The sequence below is a fragment of the Chaetodon trifascialis genome, chromosome 14 (assembly GCF_039877785.1).
Source record: "Chaetodon trifascialis isolate fChaTrf1 chromosome 14, fChaTrf1.hap1, whole genome shotgun sequence".
Lineage (NCBI taxonomy): Eukaryota > Metazoa > Chordata > Actinopteri > Chaetodontiformes > Chaetodontidae > Chaetodon > Chaetodon trifascialis.
The window spans coordinates 9,459,008-9,483,695 of record NC_092069.1 but is presented as its reverse complement, the minus strand read 5'-3'; the positions used below and the strand labels follow the sequence as shown (position 1 = coordinate 9,483,695).

General features: G+C 40.6%; 2 protein-coding genes across 5 annotated transcripts in view; both read right to left on the bottom strand.

Moving 5' to 3' along the window:
• kiaa1109 (KIAA1109 ortholog) overlaps nt 1–3,271 on the bottom strand; it is a 67,257-nt gene extending 63,986 nt beyond the window's left edge. For all 4 annotated transcript variants that reach the window (XM_070980051.1, XM_070980052.1, XM_070980049.1 and 1 more), the window contains exons 1-2: nt 3,157–3,271; nt 292–427 (exon numbers count right to left, since the gene is read on the bottom strand). In XM_070980051.1, the coding sequence (XP_070836152.1) occupies nt 292–397 (106 nt within the window). In that variant the 5' untranslated portion in view covers nt 398–427; nt 3,157–3,271. The remainder of the gene's footprint in view (nt 1–291; nt 428–3,156) is intronic.
• A 4,893-nt stretch (nt 3,272–8,164) lies between these two features.
• On the bottom strand, nt 8,165–20,329 carry c9orf72 (C9orf72-SMCR8 complex subunit). Its single transcript, XM_070979860.1, has 10 exons — nt 20,141–20,329; nt 18,752–19,255; nt 17,432–17,527; nt 16,808–16,872; nt 16,095–16,167; nt 15,272–15,388; nt 14,128–14,363; nt 13,977–14,034; nt 12,902–13,011; nt 8,165–8,729 (listed from the first exon to the last, which is right to left on the bottom strand). The coding sequence occupies exons 2-10, from the start codon at nt 19,196–19,198 to the stop codon at nt 8,543–8,545; spliced, it is 1,389 nt and encodes a 462-aa protein (XP_070835961.1). The 5' UTR covers nt 19,199–19,255; nt 20,141–20,329; the 3' UTR covers nt 8,165–8,542.
• Nucleotides 20,330–24,688: the final 4,359 nt, after the last annotated feature.

Genomic DNA, 24,688 nt, shown 5'->3' with positions numbered 1-24,688 from the left:
TTTTTTTCCTTTTTCCCCCCAAAGAGTTGTTTTCAGCTTTTAAGATGTTGCAGTCATACAAAGAAAGCAGCTGATTTATTCTGTGAGCCATGCTATATGTTAGCCTAAGTGAGATCTTAAACACATTAGGGATTATTTCATCATACTTTATACCATGTACCTCAATGCAATTACAAAAACTTGATCCAGCACTGACTGGTTTGCACTTTACATGTGACAGATTACTTAAAGTCTCAAGAAAATTTCAACTGATCTGCATATTTTTCCCCCGCAGTGAAGATTCAGACTCACCAACGAGGAGCCAGATGAAGTTCGAGTTGTGCTTGGTGAGAAAATCATCCAGATCCACGAAGCTGGGGAAAGTGCTTTCATTGTTTTTGGCAGCATGTCCATCCATGGCTACAGGCTCTCAGTCTGATGTCTAAAACTGAAAAAGGTAAATGTAAGATTAGTGGCATGGCACAGGCACAAAAAAAAAACAAGGAATGTGCACCACCACAATGACAAAGTGACAGTATTGTTTTGATCTATTTTTAATGCATCAGTGGGTGGCTGCATATTTTCCATGAGGAGACAGTTTCCTAAAACCATTAAAAGCCAACAAAATAAGTGTTATATTTGCAGCACAATACATGAAAAGTGACTAAGTTTAACTCATAAATAAAATGAAACAATCTGCTGCTGCCACTCGAACAGTCATTACTCTACCAATGGCCTGCAAATGTTGATATTAAGGAGAAAAAAAAAATGGCCGATCGCAATACCAACAATGTAATGTAGTTACACACATCCAAATAGTGTAAAAGGTAGGGGCTGGACCGACAGAAGAAAGCAATGAAGACATGAAAAAACGTTCTTCCACTGTTGCTCCCTCAAGTGCAATTTAATGTTGGCTGTGCCATTAAATTGCACTTGAGGGAGCAACAGAGTGCTGACCCAATCCTGACAAAAGACATACACTAAGTTCAACTATTTCTTACTATTTGTAAGAAAAAGAGCAAAGAGATAAGGTCTCCGTGGTCATGGCTGACTTATATCCAGTCTGTTCAATGTCTCACTATGTTTGTAAAAAGTGGAGAAAGACTGGTTCGATGAAGAGCTTTGGGTGAAAGGTACATGAAATATTTCAACACTTTTTAACAAAGCAAGTTGCCTTAGTATGTAACTCTATGGTCCAGTTTTTAAATCGCTGTTTAAGTCTGCAAACCATTTGTAGTATCCTCCCTTCATAAGAGCAGAGGACGGCAGAAAAATGCTTGCTATGCTAACTCCACGCGTGATCATGATTAGCTATATGTGCACCTATTTTTCACGTCATGAGGACATAGGCTGCACTTGGCGACGAGGACTTTGCCTCAAGAGGAAGGATTATTTGTTCTGTTTGTGTGAGGCAGGGGGCTGGAAGAGGGTGTTGCACGTGTGTGCGTGTATGTGGCTACAAGTGTATGCTGTGTTCTCAGTCTGCCCATGCTTAGGAGTCAAAAGCTTGAATGCTGTTACACACACAAAGACTCACACGCAAACAAACACAAATCCTCATCTAATCCACCTTAAATGACGTTGGCTGTAAAACCACTGAGATGTAACAAAACCCAGCGCTCTCTTACAGAAAACTGTTTCTCATGTTGTCTTTCTGACTAGGGCTGCAACAATTTGTCGAATAATTGATGAGTCAATCAAAAGAAAGTTAATTGGCAACTATTTTGACAATCAGTTAATGCTTTCAGTCATTATTCGAGCCTAAATGTCAAATATTTGCTGGTTCCAGCTTCTTAAACGTAAGGATTTGCTGCTTTTCTTTGTCATTAATGATGGTAAATGATGGGTCTTTGGATTTTGGACTGTTGGTTGGACAAGACTGTTTGTTTTTTTTTTTTACAATTATTGCTTACACTTACAATTATAAGTCTCACTTGTTGTGCGCATGTGTGCATCTCTTGTACACTACCTAACAGCACAAATATTCCTGTAAGACAAGTTCAGGTTTTGAGTCATGAGCACATGAGCTATGAGCACAGACTGTACAGCTATCTCAGAAAGATCAGCATTATCAGTGGCCCGTGAGGGTGACCTGTAATATGAATTTTTTCAGTTTTGGTTCACATGTGGGTAATTACATCAGCTAAAGCAAAAACCTAGATACTGCACAGTGTACACATCAAACCAAACACTCCACCTATCACATATTTATATTATTTTGCAGGTGTAACAGGGGGCAAAGAAACACACATGAACAATCACTGTTGGATTATGTATGCGTGCTATTTAATAATGAGTAAAATAATAAATTTTACTCTAGGGTCTGGCAACCACTGCATTAGCATACTCAATCACAAAACATTTCACAGGAACATAAACTAATCGTCAAGGCATGAAATGCTGCTGTTACATCCATGTTTAAAACTACACAACAGAACTAAATTGATGGAGTAGAAATCAAAACCAGTCTGCAGCGGTGATGCTCACCCATCAAACTGCACTGACAATCTGGTCATTCATTTAAATCTGACCTTGCCCATCAGTAACACCTTGTTGAATACGGAGATGGGTAGTTGACACATGGATGATTCGCAAAGCAGCATTTTAACCAAATTAATCCGAACATTTAATCAAAATAGCTTCCGGTGCTGCTTGGGTGTTGTATGTCGCTTCACTGGGGAAAGGAACAGGAACTTCTCTGACAGACTGGCTTTGTTTACATGTTAGACTAGTGGAGATTTCGTGTTTATCTTAATTTCAGCATGGTCAGGAGCATATCGATTCATACTATAACAATTTACCTGACTTCAGATGTAATATTAATCTGGAACTCATACCTGACACTAACCATACATCCAGCTAGCTAATCCCAGGTTTTCAGTAATTTCCTGAGCATTATCCTCAGCACTGGGAATAACGAAACGAACCTCTGCCCGTGACCGGTTTCATTTTTTAGGTGATAACGTTACTACATGAGGCTGCTGACCCGTCCAGTACAGCCACCCAGCTTGTTGGCTAATGACGTTTTATCTTGTGGCTAATGCAGTTACTAAGCTAACCGCTAAATATCACAACGTTAACACTAGGCTAGCGAGCAAGCTAATGACAGCAGGCCGCACCCTATAACTTCTCCTTTGTCAAACTGGGCAAACAAGTCACTTGGTTATCGTAAAATACCTTAATGTCCTCGATAAAGCATGTGGTTTCATCTTTGCTCCAGTTATTCGGGAGTTGCTGTCCTTTTGTCGTGTCGGACATGGGGACAGCTAGCATCCTCTGTTGAATATTTACCTGGCAGACGGCCAGTTAACGTCTCTTCCTGTTCTGTCGAAAGCGGTCGAAAATTGACCAATAGGAAAAGAGGCAAGTGAGAGATCGCCCAATTAGAGGGAAGCGTGAGCGAGGTTACACGCTATTGACAGTTTAATCTACCTATCAACATGAATGTTTTTATAGTAGTGGGAGTGTTTTAATACTGTAATATGTAGAATTTGGCGAACCCACAGCATTATCAACAGGATCCAGGCGTTACGTAAAATAATCTCTGCCATTTGCCTGTATGTTTATTTTGTAATTCTCTATCTATTAAAGTTTCCCGGAACATAAAAACCAAAACAATAACATGATAAAAACTTATACTATACGAAAATACAATTAGATTAATTTATGCACATTATAGACTTTTGAAAATAAAAGAATACAAATAAACGACAAAAAAACAAAACAAAACAAAAAAACAGTAAAGAGCAAAGAGAGTAAGGTAATTTGTCACACAATGATAACTAAAATGATAAAGAAAAGAGTACATCTCATCTATGGTGTAAACTAACATTTCTGCATAAACCATCCAAGTTCTGTTTACAAATATTTTTTCTGTGTCATGATATTCAAACAGAATGTGTGATGTGTAGGTAAGTCAAGCCAACAAAATCACTACTTTACACTCAGCCTCTTGTAGATATCTAGTTTAAATCTTAATTGGTGAACACATTTTTTTTTTTTTTTACTGAGATTTATCACATTTATTAACACATTTCCTCCGCTTTCCATTACTGTTTCTTGGGAACTCCTATTTCAATTAGAATAATAATTAAAGAATTTTAACAATTACTCTTCATTTTTCCTGCAATTTTAATGTTCGTGTATGTTAGTCTCCTTTAGTCCTAGCATTACCTTACAGTGTTCTGTGGTTAAATACCTGCAAATATAAAATTTTATTTCTACAAGTTTGCTGCCAAGTTCATATGTAAACTTTGGATATTTAAAATCAAATATGTTAATTAAGATTTGTTCAGTCTGTTGACTCAAGGCTGAGGGTCTACAGCCATAGCAGCACTGTGAGGCTGTACTAAAGCACAGCGGAGGTTTGAGCTAAATGCTAATAATGACATATGCTAACATGTTGTTGCTTAGTAGGTATACTCACCCTGTTCATCATCTTAGGCAATAGTGTTAGAAAGCTTACCTTTAATCATGAAAGACAAAGTAAACTTGTGGCAGATGGGAATGTCAAGTGTTGGAGAGTGATAATTCTGAACTTATATGACCAAATGTCAACCTCATGGTGGCACTGCAACAGTCGAAGGATGTCATGAGGATCATCCTGAGGGAACCAGAGGCAATCAATCTGTTAGACAATGAGATATTTCACAGGATAAGTGAAATCTTTGACCTGCTGGTGGAGGAAAACTCCAGGAATCACAGAGTCAGCAGAATCCTCTGGTGACCACGACCCCAGAGGACCACGACCATGCCTGTACAAAATACCATGGCGATATTTCCGATAGTTGTTTCAGTCTGGACCAAAGAGATGGATCATCCGACCGACAGACATTGCATCACTAGAGCCATGCTGCGAGCATTATGAGACACTGTTGACTCTTAAATGTCTTTGCCAACATGGGAGTTATTTTTGAAGCCCTGTTTTGTTTTTCTATTTGAGCCATTCCTACTGACAACTTCACCTCTGCAATAATAGATTCTGCTCCTATATTCCTAAACTACTCAACATATTAGGTGATAAATTACCTTGAATCTTAAAGTAGCTAAAAACTGTTATTTTCTGGCCAGGGAGCAAAAATGAAGGAAGAAGATGTTTGACTTCCTGTTCTATATATATATACAAAAATTTAATGTCAAAGCAGCAGAACCAGTCAAGGCTACAATATCAACTTCTGTTATCTCTAAGAATTGCCAGAACTCTAGGGCACTGTTTAATGTAAGAGGCTGTTGTCATGGCCTCCTCCAGTCACAACAACAAAGCCTCCCCAAAGAACCCGTAAGAGCCGTTTTGCTGAAAAGGTGCCAAACATCAGGCTCAAAGCTTTTCCCTGCCAATCACACCTTCCCCTGAAGACCAACCTATTTTGGCTGTGGCTTAAAAAAAAATAAAATCTCACATGAATGATTTTTCCTGCCTCGTGAATGTTATTTCAACTAAATTCCTGAAGGAGGTCCTGGGTACAGTCGCTACTGATATTCTAACAGTAATTAACAGCTTCTCTTTTGGTTTATTCCCCTCGTTTTAAATATGTAACAGTTCAAGGCCCTCTGGAGGACACCTAATTATAATTTTCTCGCTTGAGGCAATTATAGACAGAGTATGGTTTCTGAGCTGCCTTTTTTTCCACCCGGTGGTTTAGAGAAAGCAGTTTCTTCACAGATATCACTGATGGCTAACCAGATCTCAGTGAAGATGCAGTGAAGTTGTGGAGGACTTCACAAAAGAATGACTGCATGAACTGCCTCTGTTAAAATGACTGCCACTCAAGTAAATCTTGTCTTTTACCACAGTTTTTTTCTATTTCAACACTGTCTGACCCCCTCAGACCAATTCTAATATAATATTTAATGTCAATCAGCCACCCTTATAAGGTGGTTAGTCACATATACTATAGCTCCCAAATGGGTCAAACGGTGTGCATCTGATTGATTTATGTGATAATTAGTTTTTTTAGGATTAAGTTAGGCGCAGTGCTGCTTTCAGTGCACATGGCATTGCTCCGCTTGATCTATCCATTTCCACAGTGACACACACAAGACATTGCCAGATTGTTACAACCTGATTTAGCAACTACTTTACATCAAGACATCAAGTACTGAATGTCTAAAAACTTCCAGCAGTAAAAGTAAAAATATGAAGCACATTTGGCGCACTCAGCTCCACTCACCTTGCCAAGTGGTAGTTGGTCAGCCAAGACAGAGCTTGCCAGTAGAAATCAGAGAGTGACGTTTGAGAAAGATTTCTATTTCTATCAGCAGTGCTGAAAAAGGTGGTGGTGATTCTGAGGGCTCAGCTACAGAGGGCGCGCATTAATTCCAGTTACAGATAAGATAGGATAAGATCCTGAAGCTAAACTAAAGTAGAATAACCGCTTTGCACTTGTGTGCTTTTGCCAAATAATCAAATTGCAGTTTATATCCATGTCTGTCCAGACTCATGTAATACAATAAAAAGTGTCTTTTTTGGTGGAATGGAAGTTGTCACACCTGACTGGACATGTGTGATTCCAGTGACTCATTTCCAGTGAGAAACATGCTGTCCTCACTTAGAGACTGTTTTTCCAGAGGAGTCCAGGGGACTGATGGAGAGCTTCATCACATGGTGCAACAACAATCACCTGAAGCTCAATATCAGCAGAACCGATGAGCCTGTGCTGAACTTCAATGCTTCAACTATCGATGCTGTAGCAAAGAAGTTGCTAATTGAAAATGTGGCTGCTTCACACACATCTTCAAGCTGGAATGGTTTGTCTGTCTTTGTAGGTACAGACTTACAGACAGACAGATGGATGGACAACGTGAAAACATAATATCTCCAGTCACGGCTGTCTCTGGCACAGAGGCATAAAAACAATATGACTGTTCTCTACTGTGCCTGTTGCTTTCAAGGAAAAGCTTGTGGTCCCTGAATACATCTCAACTCTTTTTGACCTCATAGAGTCAGAGCTTAGCTCAGTATCTGAGGGTGATCCTTGTTATCAGGGCTCCTTCAGCTTTGGAGCTGTTTGAAAAGCTTGGGCTGGCCAACTTTTACATCACTCGCTTTTCCCAACTCTAATCTTATTCTATTCAGATGCAGATTACTTCATGTGCCATTTTTAGCCATGGCAGAGGGACGGCTGAAGGAATACTAGTCTGTTAGTCAGTCCATCACTTTGGCCCAGAATGAAATATCTCTGCAGCTACTGGAAATTTTGTACAGACATTCATGGTACCCCCGAAGATGAATGCTAAAGAAGTCAGGGATCCCCTGAATTTTCCTCCACCTCTACCACGCGGTTGATATTTATGGTTTTGAATGCTCAACAACTATAGGATGGATTGTTATTACATGACATTCATGCCACCCCCAGGATAAACTGTCATAACTCTGATGATCACCTGACTTCTCATCTAGCACCACTGTATGCAAAACTAATGACATTCCTATCTGCTTTAGCTACTTTGTGTTTAGTGCTAATTAGGAAAAGTAAGCTAAACTAAGATGGTGAACCATTTATATCATCTAAACATCAGCAGCTTGTAGCACAAAGCTCTGCAGTAGCTAAGTACATGCCTCACAGAGCAGCTACAATGGCTGCACTCTTAGTTTTACCACTTCTAAAACACATTGGCATTTGTGTATATGAAAAACAGTGCAAAATATTATGTATTAAATTTGTCATTAGTCTTATTAGTCATTGCTCCCTCTGCACGAGTAGACAAAAGTTCACTGTCACGTCTGTCATTTCGTACATTTCTGCTCTCCAAGGATTCTGCAGTCAAAAGTATAAATAAATGTAGGGAAAAGGTTAAACAGAGAGCAGCACATCATTTGCATTTTTAGACTCGAAGCACATTCACTTGATTGCTTGACGTTAAGACCGCAGCAAATGTGTGTTTGCAGTAAAGATGGATTATCCTCACAGCAAACAGCTGGGTTGTTGCTGTGGGAGAAAAAAAAATCACTGCAAATCAATTTTACCCACAACTTGGCAGTCAATGACACTCGCCATCAGCGACACACAAAGATCTGCTTTATCAGATTTCATTCACCGTACTTCTTCTTTAATGGAATCCGCACGCTTCATATTCAAAGCTTGTTGCTGTAACTGAATTTTTTAAAGAGGGAGTGCACAAATTTAGAAGGTTCAAAGACCAAATGAGGTTGTTGTATAACGCAGGCAGTGAAGAAACCAATAGCTCATGTTTTAATAAATATAATTTTTAATTAAATTGCGAATGTACTGGTGGGCACTTCAGCCAATTTTAACAGCATAAATTAATACAAACCCTCTATTAACAGAAGGCATAGAAGACATAAATAATTCAGCCTACAGAGAGTAATTTAAGTAGTCTAACAACATTATGCTTACAGATGATCAAGGCAATATATCAAAATGTTCCATAAGGCTCAAAACAGCAGTAATAATCAGACAAATGACTTATATTGATCAAGACACTAAAGGGAAGCAAAATGTTATGTACACATGTGCATGCATTCATGTAACAATAAAACAATACAGTAAAATGTCTATTTCCATTAACCGTCCAATACATAAAGTGCAGGTGAAGAACAGAGTCAAAAGCTCATGAGTACATCTCGTTCCTGCATGCTGGTGTAAAATGGCTTCCCAAACACAAACGAGTGCAGTCCTGCCCTCAGCTTCTCAGCGAAGGCCATTACTATGTTCAGGTCTCCTTCCACTGTCAGATCCAGGTCTGTCTTCAAATTGCGCAAGGATCGAAAGGGCTTCTTCCCCTTTTGCCTGTGAAGGGAGGAGGAGAGGGACTGTAGCGTAACTGTTAACAAGCCACAATAGTCAGGGTCTGAGGATTTGCATTAGCATCTTGTTGGGTTGCAGCTGTGAGCAGGAACGCCATGCCATGATGAATTATGTATGCTGCTACAGGATGGCAACTGAGCATAAACAATCTTGTCAAGGCACCTGTAAAATAGTGTGCCCTAAGACCTCAGGCTGTTAGCAACACCATAAACAAGACCACTTTTATGCCTTTGCACGAGCACACAAATAATGGTTTTGCTTGTGTAGTTAGTGCTGTCTGTGGAATGAGATATATTCAGGTGTTTCCTATGTATGGGAACAAATGTGAATCAAAATGACATTTCTGGAAGCATTTAAAGCATGTTAAACACAGGAGTTGAAATCAAATGTTTTGCAACATCATGGTAGATTTTACTGCAATATTCTGTTAAAAAGTGGCCTGAAATTTATATTAATCAATAAATCACAGCATATTGCAATTTTAAAAAATGACACAATACTTGTGTATTTGGGATCTACAATTGAACATATCAGTGTGCACTTTATGTGCCATAGCTGATGTGGTGGTTCTAAGGTAAAATACCTATCTTGTACTGTTTCTCTATTTTCTTTTGCCCCCTGAATTTTCAAATATTCATTGTACACTAAACCTCCTATTTTCAGACTTCAAACTGTCTTTTTACTACTGTTTAAGGCTAAATCTTTCCGATAATTAGAGCTCCACAACCCCTTCCCCCGGAGACTTGAAGATGTTAAAATATTTGAAATTGTTTTTGCAGTAGACATCCTCAACCCCTTAAGTGATTTTCTGGCCACAAGGAGGCAGCACAATAAAGTTGATGTGGCGCCATGTCAGCCGACAAATAGAGCGTAACACTAGCATTCATTTGGAGTCATGTTTCTGGATGAATTTAAGTCCAGTATTAACCCTTCTTTCAGCTCTATTTTGGTCTCCACCAGCTCTTGAGGGAACAATCTGGTTCCACTATGTTCACTAGGTAGTCTCTAACTTTGTTTGTTTGCAGGTACAATGTTTTTGAGTTTTTCACTAACAAAAGCAGCTGGAAATTATGCTGATGAGAGCTGTGAGAGTGAATCTAAACAGTTACAGTTAAGCTGCGGAACATAAAGCCAAACCAACTGCTGAAAGTCGCTAAAATTTTGCAGGGAACTGCAGAACCAGGTGATCATTTTGTAATGGTTTGTCACAATGGAAAAGGCCATCTTTCACATTATACATCGTCAACTGATCTATTGTTAATATAAAACTATTCATTGCTGCAGCTTTAAAATTTTGGTGACACAAAATAAATGATTACTTTGGAAAGACCAAGATACAGAAACTGATGGAGCTGATTTTCTTGTGTGAGTATAATATTTGGTGGATAAGGATTTTGTGTGTATGTAGGCTTGTTCGCATTGAACAATGTGTAGACGTTCAGCAAGCCCAGTACTCTATGTGACGATGACTCATCTAGTTTGTACCATGCAGTTCACATTGAGTCTAAATGATCTCAAATTTGTATTGACAATTTTTAAGTAGAACACAGTTTACTAAGACACTGATGTTTAATATTAACATTTTACTAATGTAACGTTTATCTACAGCTAAAAGCAGAATAACTTTGTACTGAAATTCATTAACATTAGTACCAAACAGAAGTAACAGTACGACGGCCAGGGGTTCCAAATATTCCGGGTTTCTTGAATACTTGTGCACAGTAGAGCAAAAAGCATTTGCATAAATCCTCAAATGTCTTTCGTAAGCAAGAGAAGCAGCAAAACATTCAGAAGTAGAGGAAAAAGAAGGGAGTGACTGCTATCCTGCAAGGAGTAGGAAGGTCAGTCCTCTGTTGTGGAGCACAGAAGGAGATGAGTCAAGCCCAGATGGAGCGATGACCAGGTCACCACAGGGAGGGTGGCATGAAAAAATTTCAGCTGAAAGCTGAAGACATGGTGGGCTGCAGCGTCTCAAATGAATTGGTGGGGCTTAAGAAGATGCTTCTGGAGCAGAGCCAGAAGTTAGTTACTGCAACTCTGTTGGGACAGAGTGTGACTAGAGATAAAATTATGTCTAAATCTCTGACAAGGTACTGAGGAAGACTCACGCAGAGGAGGATAATTAGCACGACTGGTTTCTAACTTGTCTTATCCATTAGTGAATATTCTGGCTAACTGCCTAAATGAGAGGCGCATTAATACAAAGTCTGGTGTGAGGCCATCAAAAACCACCGGGTCACCTTGCAAGCTGGCATACAGTCTCATTTCTGTGCCTAAGGGGGGGCAGAGAAATGAGAATTTCCTGTCAGTGATCAAAGGGCGATCATAAAAACATGATTTAGTGTTTTGATGATGAGGGAAAACGTCATCACTGGCGTCGCTCCACAATCTTTCACAAATTCAGCTGTGGTAATTGGGAGGGCCACAGCACGTGCTTTGTGTCATCTTCTTGCTCAGCGCATTCATCACCAAACACATGTGCTGAGTCGATGGGGAAGCTGTCAATCGGGGATGATGCAGAGGATTCAGGAGTATGTGGAGCTCAACGACCAGCTGCCGCTTCCCAATCGTCAATTCTTTGTCAATTAACTTTCAGCCTTTAACTCTAGAACCATCACAAGTCTGATTCTGTGTTTGCAGTCTATTCATGTTTATTCTAATATTTGTCTAATATTATTGTTTGTTTCATATGCACAAAGGCCCTAAACTTCTTAAGGTCTGCATTATTGCACATGTCTTCAGCGTCCTCAGTAGCTATTTCCTTTGTTACCGTGAAACAGCAATCCCTTTTCATCTAAACTGAAGGACGGGCTTCTTGTGCTCTTCACCACATACATATACAGTAGGTTATGAGGCATGTCCCTTCTGAAGGGCAAAAATGGAAAGAGGGGAATATTAAAATCAGGGCGCCTCCACTTCTTTCACCAGGCGGGAAAGTGCTAACCTCGCCCCTGACTGTGTGTGATGTTTAACAATCAGATAAAGGGTGTCAGGATTTTTTGCCACACAAGAACATGGCTGCTATTTTTATGTCACGGAGGAACAGAGATAAAGGCAGATCATGAGAATAGCTGGCTGTTGATGTAAGGTTACAATAAAATGTATTATCTCAACATCTTGGAGGAAGGAGATTGCTGCCAGGCCAGCTCACACACACTCACTTAAATCTATTATGTTATGGGAAGCTGTGTAAAAACTCTCAATACCAATCAACAAGGTACACGTTCTTATGTTTTGAGTGTATTTAAGTGATTGATGTCGTCTTGCGATTGTCTTGTTAATTACTGGCATCCCCCTGTAAAGCAGGAGACAGTGCACCATCGCAAACCAACAGAAAGCAGATATCGTCCAACACTCAACAGCTTACTGCGTTTGTGCATATCAGTCAGGCCATCTGCAGTATTGTTTGCAATGCATCACAGTTATACTTGTCCTCTTGTTCAGAACAGAGAGAAGAATGACATGATCATTTGAGTGTTTTTGTTTTTTCTCCTGTTCTGCAGGATGGTGCCTGTAGTCTTAGCACTGTTTCTTTTGACAAAAAAAAAAAAAAAAAAAGCTGCCTGCATGGTCACCTGACCGCATATCTTGACATACTGCTTCATCTTGATTTAAGCATCTCCCTCCTCTGCGTCCAAAATATTGCTCTGGTTTTGAAATCTGCAGGTGTGTGCTCACCCTGTGCCTGTGTGTTCTCCCTCCTGTAGCCACACTATAACTGAGATTCCTTTCAACTGAGTCCTCACTCAAGCCCAAAAGACGTTTCTCAACTGGCTTTAATGTTGTCAGTTCCCCATCATCAGTCCCTCTGAGCTTGCTGTATGGGTAGCCCTGTACAACAAACCCTTGGGATAACATGACCACACATAGAAGAACACCAACATGACCATTTTGACTCCAAACTTAGGAAACTGTGTTCCATCAGGCCACAAACTACGAGGCTTCAGGGTATTTCTGGCTGTGTGCATGTCAGTGGCTGCAGTGCAGAGTCAGAGTAAATAAATAAAAGGGTGGAAAGTGAATAATCAGCTCTGGTGTTTAGTTTTTTTGGGGAGTGTTTTCAGTGGAGCAGGGTGTGCGAGTGCAGTGGTCTCTTGCCACACAATAATTGCTGTTATTTGAATTAAAGTCTTATTATTAGAGAGAGCTCTTACGTTTCGTCCTCGATGTACTTGAGCAGTGCGAGGGCCTTCCTGTGGAGCAGCAGCAGGAACTGGGCCAGATAGGTGCTCCGCAGGGACAGGCCTGGCTTCAGCATGAACACCTGGGTACAACACAGGATGTCAATTAGCAGTCCGAGCTATGGCTCCACTGGAAAAAAGGTTGGAATAATACACTCCACCCTCCTTTGTGCTAACCTTGAGAAAGAAACATATTGCTGGTGTCATGAGAAAAACTTGTAACCGCAAGTCTGGAAGCACTTTGATGGGAGCGGATGATAGCTGTGGCCCTTAGAGATAAATTTATTTTGTATCTGCTGTATCTATTTCGCTTGACTGGGTTGCTTGTGTGATAAGAAGGGGGCGCTTGTCATGGGTTAAACAATAGTGAACCGATCTCTATTATTTATTTATGTTTTCTTTTATTGACACTGCCGCGGTTAATCGCCCAGATAGAAACCATTTACACACCCTCTCGCAGAGCACAGCAGCTTTAAAAGGACAATGTCAGAGTCCGTTTTTTCACATTTTAACTAACATATTCCTGTAGTGAGCTAAAAAGAGGAGAAGACTCAGGCCTCCAAAACTTGCGACTTGATTTAAATTGGAAATGGATTTCATTTACATTGCTTTTATCCAAAGTCCTTCATAATTTGCCTCATTTACACTCTCACTCACGGAAGGCAGCAGGGTGTTCCAACATTACACCCAGGGACACCAAGTATTTCAGACTCAGTTCTGCCACACAGGGTTAGCAGTTAAAGGGTGCTGCTATATTCTTGTTTTTCTTTGTTTGGTCTGGATGGTGAAGTGTGTGTTTAAGGATGGTCCTTAATGTAAGCAGCATAGCGTATAACGTATGCATAATGTAGTGTGTATGGTTCTTTCTCCCTTTATGGTTATGGGAGTAGCTTCTCTTTCATTTATCTATTTAGATTTTTCTTCTAAATGATGATAATGAGAATATTAATATTAGTTGTATTTTGTTCCTGCTGTTGTTGTAGTTGTTTGGTTACTATTTTTGTCAATTTGTTGAATGATATGGCGAGAAGTGTTGCTTTATTCTTACCTCATCTATAAATGACTTGACCAAAGTGTCTTTATGCATGACGTCTTGAAATATATTCCTAAAACAAACAAAAAAGGTTATTATAGCATAACAATATTGTGCTGAAAAGGCTACTCACAAATACAGTAGAGACTGTGTGTGCATGCCTTACAGGTCAGGTGTGAAGGTTTCATCGGTGTGGATGACTGTGTCAGGAGGAATGTCCTCCTCGCTGTCCGTCTTCCAGAGCGCACTGAGCTCTGACCGCATGTAGCGACGCTGGTTGTACGTGTGCTCGTGGCACGGCGGCATCTGCTTGACCGTGTTGATGTCGACGTCGATGTGCGTGGTCGGGTAAGGGGAGTAGAGCACCTGGCGGAAGGGCAGGACGAAGCTACCTGTGGAGTCCTGGGAATGAAAAGAAGGCCGGGAAAGCTCAAATCCTGGTTTGATTATTGCTTGATGTGACATGTAAGAGCGTGTTTATGTTATTCTGTTATTTTAAGTCTGCTCCCTCCATCACACTCTGTCCCAATGTAAAGAGCAGACAGCACAGAGCACATAATGTTTGTACAAGAGGGAGCAACTGTAGGAGGCTGCTTGCTTGCAAAAAGTTTAATTATTTATTAGAACTTCTGATGCACATATATAATTAAAATAGAACACAAAGCAAGAACAAACATCCAAACAGCTCTACCAAAACATCCTATATCCATATCGTGCAATACATGTAAAAAGAAGCTTGAATAAATAACCACTTTTCCATGTTTCTCCTTGGGCCAGCTTCCCTTGTTGCCTGCAGCATTTTATGTGGAAATCTATAAGAAGATCCTGCAGGAGCTCCACCACGGAGCCGATGTGCACCACACTGACTCTCATTCGATTCATGTTGACATGAAGAGCCATCTGCCTGTGTAGCGTTAAGCCCTCTCACCTCGCTAAAAAAAAAAAATCACTAAATCCTCAGGTCCACACTGGACCGACATTTGTAATATAGAAACCTGTGAGTGGAACACACCAAAGAACATAACTAAACATCAAGAACATATTTAGATATGCTGGTATCTTAATTTGCACATAGCAGTTGGCTGATTAAAAATAAAGACCTTAAGAAAGCAGCACAAAAAGCTGCATGAATTAAAACAGATCTGCATTTTATGCAGTGCAGTAATGAACATATCTGACTGCAACTGTTTCAGGTGAGTGAGAGAAATCGGGTCAGAACAAAAGACTGGGCAACATCAAACAAGCAGGCAAGAACCACAATCTAATTCACATCACATGGGTTGTATAATGGGAGGCAAACTGGTGGCTACCTTGAGCAGACCCTGGACGAACAGGCCTGTGTCATACTTGAAGGAAGAATCAGCCTTGCAGAGGCGAGAGCACTTCCTCTCAGCCGGGGTGAGAAAGAGGCAGAGGGTCCGCACGATCTGTGAAGAAACGAGTCAGATTTAAGCGCTTTGGAAAAGATCCGGTTTTGATTATCTATATTGTTTCTTCACTGCTGTCAGGTGGAGGAAATAGTGCCAACAAGGAGGCTGGTTGTTAGATTAAAAAGTGGTGGATTCCCGCACAGTCAGCACAAAATCTATTTCAGAAGCTACATTTCAGCACAAAATTTATAGAAGTCACATTTTGCTTATTGACCTTAATCTGGCATTAGGCTTGAGGCTGGCTGTTAGATACAAATAAAAGTCTTGATTTAATTGGTGCTCAATTCAGGCCTAAAGCCAATAAAACTCTAAATTAAAATGGTGCACCCCTTTGATATTCACTGGGCGAAAATGTTCGGAGCAGTTTTCTGATGTAGATCTCTTAAACAAATGTATGGTGTGGAATATAAGCGTTCTGTCTTTGTACAAATGCCCAGCTTTTCTTTTTTAATGCCCATTTTGAGTAGATTATATGCTTTCTCAAATAACTTCAATCTTTTTGGAAGCAGTTGCAGCAATAATTGTGCTGCCAAGCCCAGAAAGACATTCAAAATACCGACACAAACAGTAACAGAGACTGAAAAAGTGCATGAGGGGTTCATTAAACCCAAAACAACAGCACAGCACACACTTCAGAACATTTTAAATTATGTAGATGCATGACAAATTTGTCTGTGTACAGCCACTAATCCAGTAAATTTACCTTGTTTACTTTCTCTGGGTTGCTTCCAACCACTATTGAACAGCCGCAAGTCTGCAGATGAGAGCTGATGGCCCTGAACACAGAGACAAAGACATGCAAATTAGAGCCCATTAGCTTCATTAGCATTGCTCCAATTATTGACAGCCTTTAGGAATGATGACTGAGACTGAGGAGCTGGGTCTGAAAAAACATTTACAGTGTGAGGCTTTTCACACTGAAGAGGAATGAAGATGGTAACTGCTTCTGGACCAGTGGAAAGTTCCATCTGCCATGTGATCCTTAAATTTGCTGTTTTACTCATGGAGTTTGGTTCACACTTACATTTTTTTGATTGATCTTGTCATCTGATTTGATGATTTGTCACCAAAAAGAACTACTTTGCTCAGTTACTTTTAAACTTCTGTCATTTTCTTATTAAAAATCTCTATCAGTTATAAATATTCTTTAGATCCAAGTCAAGTAATTGCAGGTGCAGGTGCTTTGTCATCTCCACAGGATGCTGAACTAATCCTGTTCTACTCTGAGCAACTGGGAGCTTCATTGCCGGAATGGACTTTCTGGACTCTCAACACTAACAGCGATTCAGCTTTCGTCCTTTCTCTGGAGGAAACTTCGGCTAAGTGGAGAGTCATTACTCATCATTGGAAGGTTGATGGGTGTTAAATGGGCATTGTTCATCATCTGTCTCCATTTGCCTGTACCGGGGTGCTTACTTGTGGAGGAAATCCTCGTGGCAGCTGTCCCCGATGTCATCATCATTTAGCACGGTGTCTTTTATCTACTCAGCGGGAGTGAAACAAATGAGTCATTTTTAAAATTGGTCTCAACAAAGACAAAAGTGCTGATGGGCACATTTGCAGGCACTGCGATGAAAATAAGATGCATCTAACAGCATAGGAAACAGCAAGAAAGATTCTAGGGAGCTTCGTTGTGCTGCGTTTTTGTTGCATTTGCATATTAGAAGGGAACAAATGTGTTAAATCACACTGGGTGGAAATCTAAGCAGAGAGCGTGGATAATTTAAACCTCTTGGAAATAGAGGCCATTTGAACAATTAGAATAATGAAACAGCTGAAATTTAAAAAAAAGGCTGGAGACAAAGCTTTTCTTCATATGTGACTGCACTTAATACAGATATCCACGTCTTTCCAGTCTGTCATTGAGACCATGATGTTTAGATAATAAGCTATATATACAGTGTTTCCTCAAAGCTTTACATTCCTGTTGCTGGCACGTTACAAATGAATTAATCATTACGGCTTCAAATCCTTTTGAACAGCTTTGAAGTATGAGCGCATGAGGTAATGTGTGTGAATGTGTGTGTGTGCGCTGCTCACGTCCACATCTTGTGGCACACTGTGTGTCTTCATTGAGGCCAACAGCTCCATGATCGGGACAATCTCCATGCTGAGCACTGAGATGATGTTGTAGCCCTGCAGATCAAAGACAGTGGGGACGGTGAACTGATGCACTGCACAAACACTAAAGCCAGCCGACTGAGGAGGCCGACAACATTCATTTTTGGGCCAGCAGTGAATTTCTGCCTTTCAAATGGCACGTTCTGCATTTTAATGCACACTTCGCAAATCACAATAAAAGGATGTTACAAGCTGTGTGAAACTAAACCTAATGAGAGCCAGTTTGAAATATCAGCTTGGCTGATACACACAGTTTTGCACAGTCAGTCCATTTATTGTTATTCTTTGGAAACCCTATTTCGATATCGGTATTGGTCCACCAAACTCTGAGTGTCTGTACTGAGTTTACAACATCTTCCTTTAAAAATATGAATACTTTTCTAGAATATCCCTTCTTATTAAGTCAAATTTCTCAAATGTTAAAACAAGCAGCTGCACTACAACTGCGCACTAACTAAATACAATATTAATTCAAGGCATTATAATGATTTAAACCAGGAAATATCTGTTCAAAGAATGAGTAAACAAGATTATTATTCAGATGAGACAGTAAATGACTACTTCCAGTACCGGATAGATTCCGACACAGCAGATATATTTTGGTCAGCGCCAAAAAAACTACTGATAATCGACAGCCTTCCTTAAGGCCAGGGAGTATTATTTGTCTGCTGTAAGAACCCTGGCCACCACCACAAGTTTTCAAAGCAATACAAGATGACGAACAGCGCACCAGAAAGCCCAAACTGTGGTGCACAAATCAAAATAAAACCCCACTAAAATATTTACCATGTCAGGGGACACAGCCTGACATGAGACACACTGTTCAAAAGCTAAAACTAACAAACAGGGATGTGATGACCCTACAGTATGCAAAACATGCAAGACTGATAAATAATCATTCAACCAAACAGACTGCAGTGTCTGCCACAGTGATGTATTTTGAAGCTGTTGTCTGGCCTTATTATTACCTGCTCACTGGCTTTCTCTATAGGAGCTCTCAGGTCTAATTAGCCAACTTTCTCCTCTGTGTTGGGAGACTGCAACTCCGTTATTCTGCCAATGTTGTTGCAATCCCGAATGCGTAAAACAGAGGTGATGGATTGCTTCATACCCCTTAGATGAGGCGAGATGAGGTTTTATGAAGTAAAGGATGATAATAAGCCCCCTCTTAAATAAATGCTAAGCATACGCCCAAGAGAGAGAAGTAGAGGGATCAGCAGGGATAACAGGGCAGGGTACCTTCTGCATCCAAATGCGACCCTTGCGGATAACGTGCTTTAGCCTCTCCACACAGATGGTGTGCAGAGGTAGGTAGAAGGCCAGCTCTGTCTGCGGCAGGATGATGGAAAGGGCACACGTGTTCTTGTCCCCCTTCAGCTCGCCGTCGAAGATGAGAGACACAATGATGACACCCTTTTCCGCCAGGACAAAGAACTTCACATCCACAGCGCCACACTCAGCACTGCGCAGAATCTCCCCATTCAGTGTGTGATTGGCCAAAAATGTGACCTCTCCATCGCTGAGGAACATCAATTGATCACCTTTTGGTACCCAGATGTGGCGCACCCGTGGACCCAGGATGTTGTCCCAGTAGGCAAATGTGGCAGCCAGCAGCGGGCATTCTCCGTCCACTGCGACCTCAGACTTTGCCACAGCAGGTGACTGGGGTGGACAGCCAGAAGACATTGGAGAGGCTTGGAAACGTCACTGTCTTCTCAAGTGAAAGAGTGAATGATAATAAACCTGCATCATGAAGACAGAAAACAACAGTTACATTCATAATAGTAGTAAAATGCACCATTGTAAAAGCTGTTTCATGTCAGGTCTACTTCACTTCCAAAGGTCTCTAAATCAATCCATCGCATTTGCCACTTGCAACGACCAGAAAGACATGTTTTCAGCTCACATGGTACAAGATGCCTGATACATTTAAGTGGAAGTGAAAGTAATTGGTGTGGGATGTTTTTTACTCCAGTAAATAACGTCTTCTTCCCGACTCACCAGCAACTTCTCTTCCTGATAATGACGTGGTGCAAAAAAGCGGAAATTTCATGCCTTTAGGCGAAAAAACAAAACAAAAAGAAGAACTAAGATTTCTAAGAATTGTACGCAAAGCTTTTATGGAATCCGGCATCCATGCTTAATATACTTATACTTTATTTAATAAAATTTGCCGCTCACTACGTTGGGTGTTTTTACCTTCATACTGATTATCTCAAAAGATATTAACCTGCTACTAGGGTAATTATATGTATGCCGAATTTCCCAGTAATTCATGTTAGTTTATGATTCGTGGCTGTTGTGTTGCCAGCTAGCTGTGTATATCCGCAGAAAGTTGTGCAGCTTTAAATTGACAGCTTTCACAGCAGAATTTGGTGTTGCATAGTTCACGTTACAAATAACAGACCGTGACCAGGCGTACACCTCAGATTTACTTATTGTAAGGGCAAACAACAATCTAGGGATGCAGTTAACAAGTATATGTTAATGGTAAGGAGTGAGGTTAGTGTTTATTATCAGTCAATATTTTATAGTGGGTTGACTCAGGCTTTTGAAGCTAGCCTAGCTCGCTAACATGCATTAGCCAAACTTACAGTGACAAACCGGAATGACATCGCAATAACTTACTTGTTGGGCCTTTTTCCGTGTTCGCCAGATCACCGTGTTTCTACGGGAAAATGTTCAAATGGTGGGAGTAGATCATTTCATTTTTTTCTGTTACTGCCATAGCATGCATCACTTTACAGGTGACTAGCCTGCTGCAGTTCTGTTATGTTCAAGACACTTCCTCGTACGTCAGCTACGTCACCCGTTGATTGAGCTCCACAGCGTCCTCTAGTGAAGGAGGCCTGGCAGTGAGGCAATGATGTCATTCTTTCCCCCCAGGCGTCTACCTGCACAAAATCAGTTCTTTAAATTCATTTACATGGAATCTGGTCCTACAAATAGAGGTAGATGCATGCAAAACGCTGTTCGTCTTTAATTTAATCTTCTGGAGGTGCTGTGAGCCATTCCAGTCCTGGAGACCTAATAACTGCTTTGTTCTATTTTTCTTTTCAGTCATACCACTGCAAATTATATTCATGGCACCTCACAAAAGCACCTTCGATGTTAAAATGATTGTGTTACTTTCCTTGAGGATATATCTGATATTTTTCAAACAGCCTTCCTGTCTTCCCTTAAGAATGGCCTCGTTCGCCTCTTCCACATTTCCACAGAAGAGAGCGTGGCATGAGAGACAATGGATGAAAGTATGTGACCCACTCCCATCACAGAAATGTGGTTCAATTACTGTGCAACCACATACAAATACCTTCACACCTACTCTCAGTGCTGCATATTATTATACTATATATACCTACACACAGGAACCCCACTTGAGATTACACCTAATTCACAATATTATTCCTAATGGTCTCAGTAAGATGCTAATGGGATGGCTGACGATGTTGGCTCTAATTCAGACACTGGTCAGTCCTAATTATGTAACACAATTACACAGGTGTCCTGATATTTTAGGAAATATGCTTACTGGTTTTCATGCCTGGCAAACTCACAATGATGATGAGATTAGGAGGTCAATGTTCCCGGCCCAGAAACAGTTTGACACATAGGCACCGTAAAACCAAAACTAGAGTTTTTACACTTCAGCTTTTGCACAAATTAAACAAAGAAGCTTGATAGTGATAGTGTATGATAATTAGCAAGCTTCAGGGGTGCTGGTAGGCAGATTTTGTCACCTTCAGACAGAGCCATGCTAGTTTTCCTCCCTGTTCTCTGTCTTTATGTTATGCTAAACTAACTGGCTGCTGATTGTAGCTTTATATTTTGTGGACAGACATAAGAGTGGTATCAATCTTGTCATACAAGAAGGAGGATAAGTGTATTTCCCAAAATGTCAGCCTATTTCTTTAAATAATTTTTACCATGTAATTGATATTGGCAGAGAATAAACACAAGGATTTGTAGGACTGTACTGTCCTTCAGCTGAATTAATTGAATCCAGAAAGGAGTTGACAGGAGTGCTGCTGTCTCTGAATATTTAGGACATTCTGCGACGCATTCATATTCTTGGCCCGACATTTTCTGTGTCCTATCAAAGTGTTTGCTCCATTGCCAGCCCTTCTCTGTCTGACTGAACTTCTATGAGCCCCGTGAAGAACAAGGCACTGAATGTCCTTCTTTTCTACAGAGCTCAACAACTGCAAATTTGGACAATGCGCGGACAGTCAGCCAGCAAGTCAGCTGAAAAAAGTTGGCTCCCACCGAAGTTTTCAAGGTCACTGCCCAATCGTGTACTTCCTGGCTGCCCCACTGATGTGATTGCACTCTGTGAATAACATTGCAGGCTGCAACAGACAGGTTTCCCACTGCTTTATGTTTTTGAGAGACAAAAGGGTGAAAATTCTCAAAAATGACTTACAGTATATCTGTAGAACCATTTTTAATATGAATGCAACATGTTATTTATTTCTTCCTTTTTTTGCTGGGGTAATTTACTGTTGGTGGATTGACTGTAAGGAGAAGCTGTTATTAATATGTCTTCTATCATCTCTCCCCTGATGAAGACGCTGTGAGGTCGAAAGTGGTCTTCATTTTTAACCATAATCATTGCTGACTAAAAGGATTTAAATGTACCCCATCACCTTGCTTTAGATGAAAGTGCCTCAAGATCTTTACCCTTCCTGTTCTGATTCTTTTCATCTTCAAAAGCACCTTAAGGATCCTGCATCTCAATTCACGAGAAATTGATTGAGCGCTTGGCAGCTTCTATCGCTTGAATCCTCACAAATACCATTTAGAGAACATTCACTTTTGTTGTTTGGGTATTCTGGGTTAATCCTGCCTTATTACTGCTTGTCAGCCACCTACTATGTTGGTAGAACAATGTAACATGATGACAGGCTGGCAAAAATACATTACATATTGGATTTACCTTTTCAGGCACTTTGCGGCTGCAGACCACCACAAAGATGCAATCAGACTCTCTCACCACCCACAGTCGGAACAGAGCCGACCAATAACCAACTCACTGGCAGCAAACACTGTAAATGTGTTACTTTGTTCCTTGCAGGTTTCCTTGCACCAGGACCAAGGCTTAGACAATGGTGTATGTCGCCCACTGTGTCTCTAAGTGCCATGTTTGGAGGTCTGTTACTTCCCACCTGCTTCAAAAGGTGCTAACTCCAGTCTCATATTCACACATTTGGATCTGTACCATTACACTGAATGTGTAGATGTACAACAAGAATCCTCTGCCCACACCATATCTTGTCAGGAAATGTTGGGATACAGCCATTTCTTAATATCTAAGTTAATCTTCCTTGCTAGACATAGTAGTTTCCTCATATAGTATCAGGTAGGGTTTAAAGGAAGGGTTTGTTAGAAATGTGCTTTTGTCAGTGTAGACTTTGTTCCCTTTGGCAGCAGAAATGCTTGAATTTGTATGATTCCTCTTTCATCCTCGTCATCATTCAACTTGCCGAGCAGACTTTTCATGCAGTAGTACTGCTGTCTTCAGCTGTCATTTTGTCTATATGTGCCCTAATGAGTGGGAGGCAAACCTGTCTGTGCTGCCTGTTTCTCATTTACAATGTGAATAAAAATTAGTCATATATCCGAACTTAAGCAGCCCCTTGCTCCAAATGATGCCTGTTTTTTTTTCTCACGATAATCATTCACTAACCAAAACCTTCTGAATCTGCCAAAATGCTCTGACATGCGTGTTAATGATTCTATAAGAAGCTTGTTTCAGCTTAAAGTACATTTGACACAGCTCTGACTGTAGGCCTGTATGTCTGCGGTTGACCTATAACATTAATGGAGAGTGTGTGGGTTGCTAATTTATTCCAAGATGAAGAAGCTACCGCATTACTCACCATTAACAAATACAGGAAATAGCTGTCCAGCTGATATGTTTGCTGGTGGCGTAGCTCTGTGGATTGCACTGTTGGTCTGTCAGTTGGTTTGTTCAGATTGAAATATGTCAACTAGAGGCTCGATTTTCATTAAATTTTGTACAGTCATTCGAGGTCCCCAGAGGATGACGTCTAATGATTCTGATGGCCCCTTGAATTTCCCTGCAGTGCCATAATCAGGTTAATTGTCCAATGACCAAATACTAGCAAATGTTAACATGCTGCCATGCTAAAGATAGTTACTGTAATAAAGCAGGAGTTATTCCTGCATGTAGCTCAAAGTGTCTACACACAACCTTACAGAGCCCTTAGTGTGGCCATTGTCTCTTAGTCTTGTTCAGTTCTTCATCTGATGTTTCTCAGAAAATCAGAAAAGGCAATAGTGGATATTGTGTGACATATCTTTGATAGGCAGCCTGCTTATTTCTTTTGACTTGCATATCACTGCATAGCGTTTCATGTTGATTTTCACAAATCATCTTAAATCCAAATAAATTACATCTCATTATTGTCAGCTGAGCTTTAAGGTAAGGCTGTAATTTTCTCATCAAGTCACTTAATAGCATCTCAGTAAGTCATTTCAAATGGATCTCTAATGTGTTTGGCACAGTAAATACCTCATGAACTGCTAATTTCATTTGGATTTAACACAATTTTGTTTGGTATTTTAAGTACAAAGAGCTACATTGGATGATTGAGCTGTGATCCGTGCTCAGAGCGCCGAGGTTATGGAGTCTGTGGCAGCATTGCTGTATCTGTGGTTCACTTCATTAGCGTCAGTGTTTTTGCTCATGGAGATGTGATTGAGAGTAGTGACAGCACAGCATCTCTTTTCATCTGACATTAGACAGACAGACGGGCTCCTGTTTCCGCCCAGGCCGGCGGCCTGATGCCCACCGCCTTCATCCATTAGGATCACTTTAACATTAGTCCTTTCCCCACTAACCTACATGGCCACAAGAAATGGGGCAAAACTGCCCTCAGAGCAGCCTCGGGGGCCATCATGAATCCTAACTTCCCTCATTCTGCCATCCCACTCCACTGTCTTTGTGAAATAATCTGTTATTTTCCTTCACATAGGGTACACTGGGTAAGATATCACATGTTAGTAGCAAAGTGAGACATGCTAAGTACATACTGTGTTAGGCACATACGATCTGACAACATGAAACACTGACATGAATACACAGTGGTGGGAAGAAGAAAAGAATTATACAAATGAATCATAAGTATGATCACAAAGATCCAAAGCCATCAC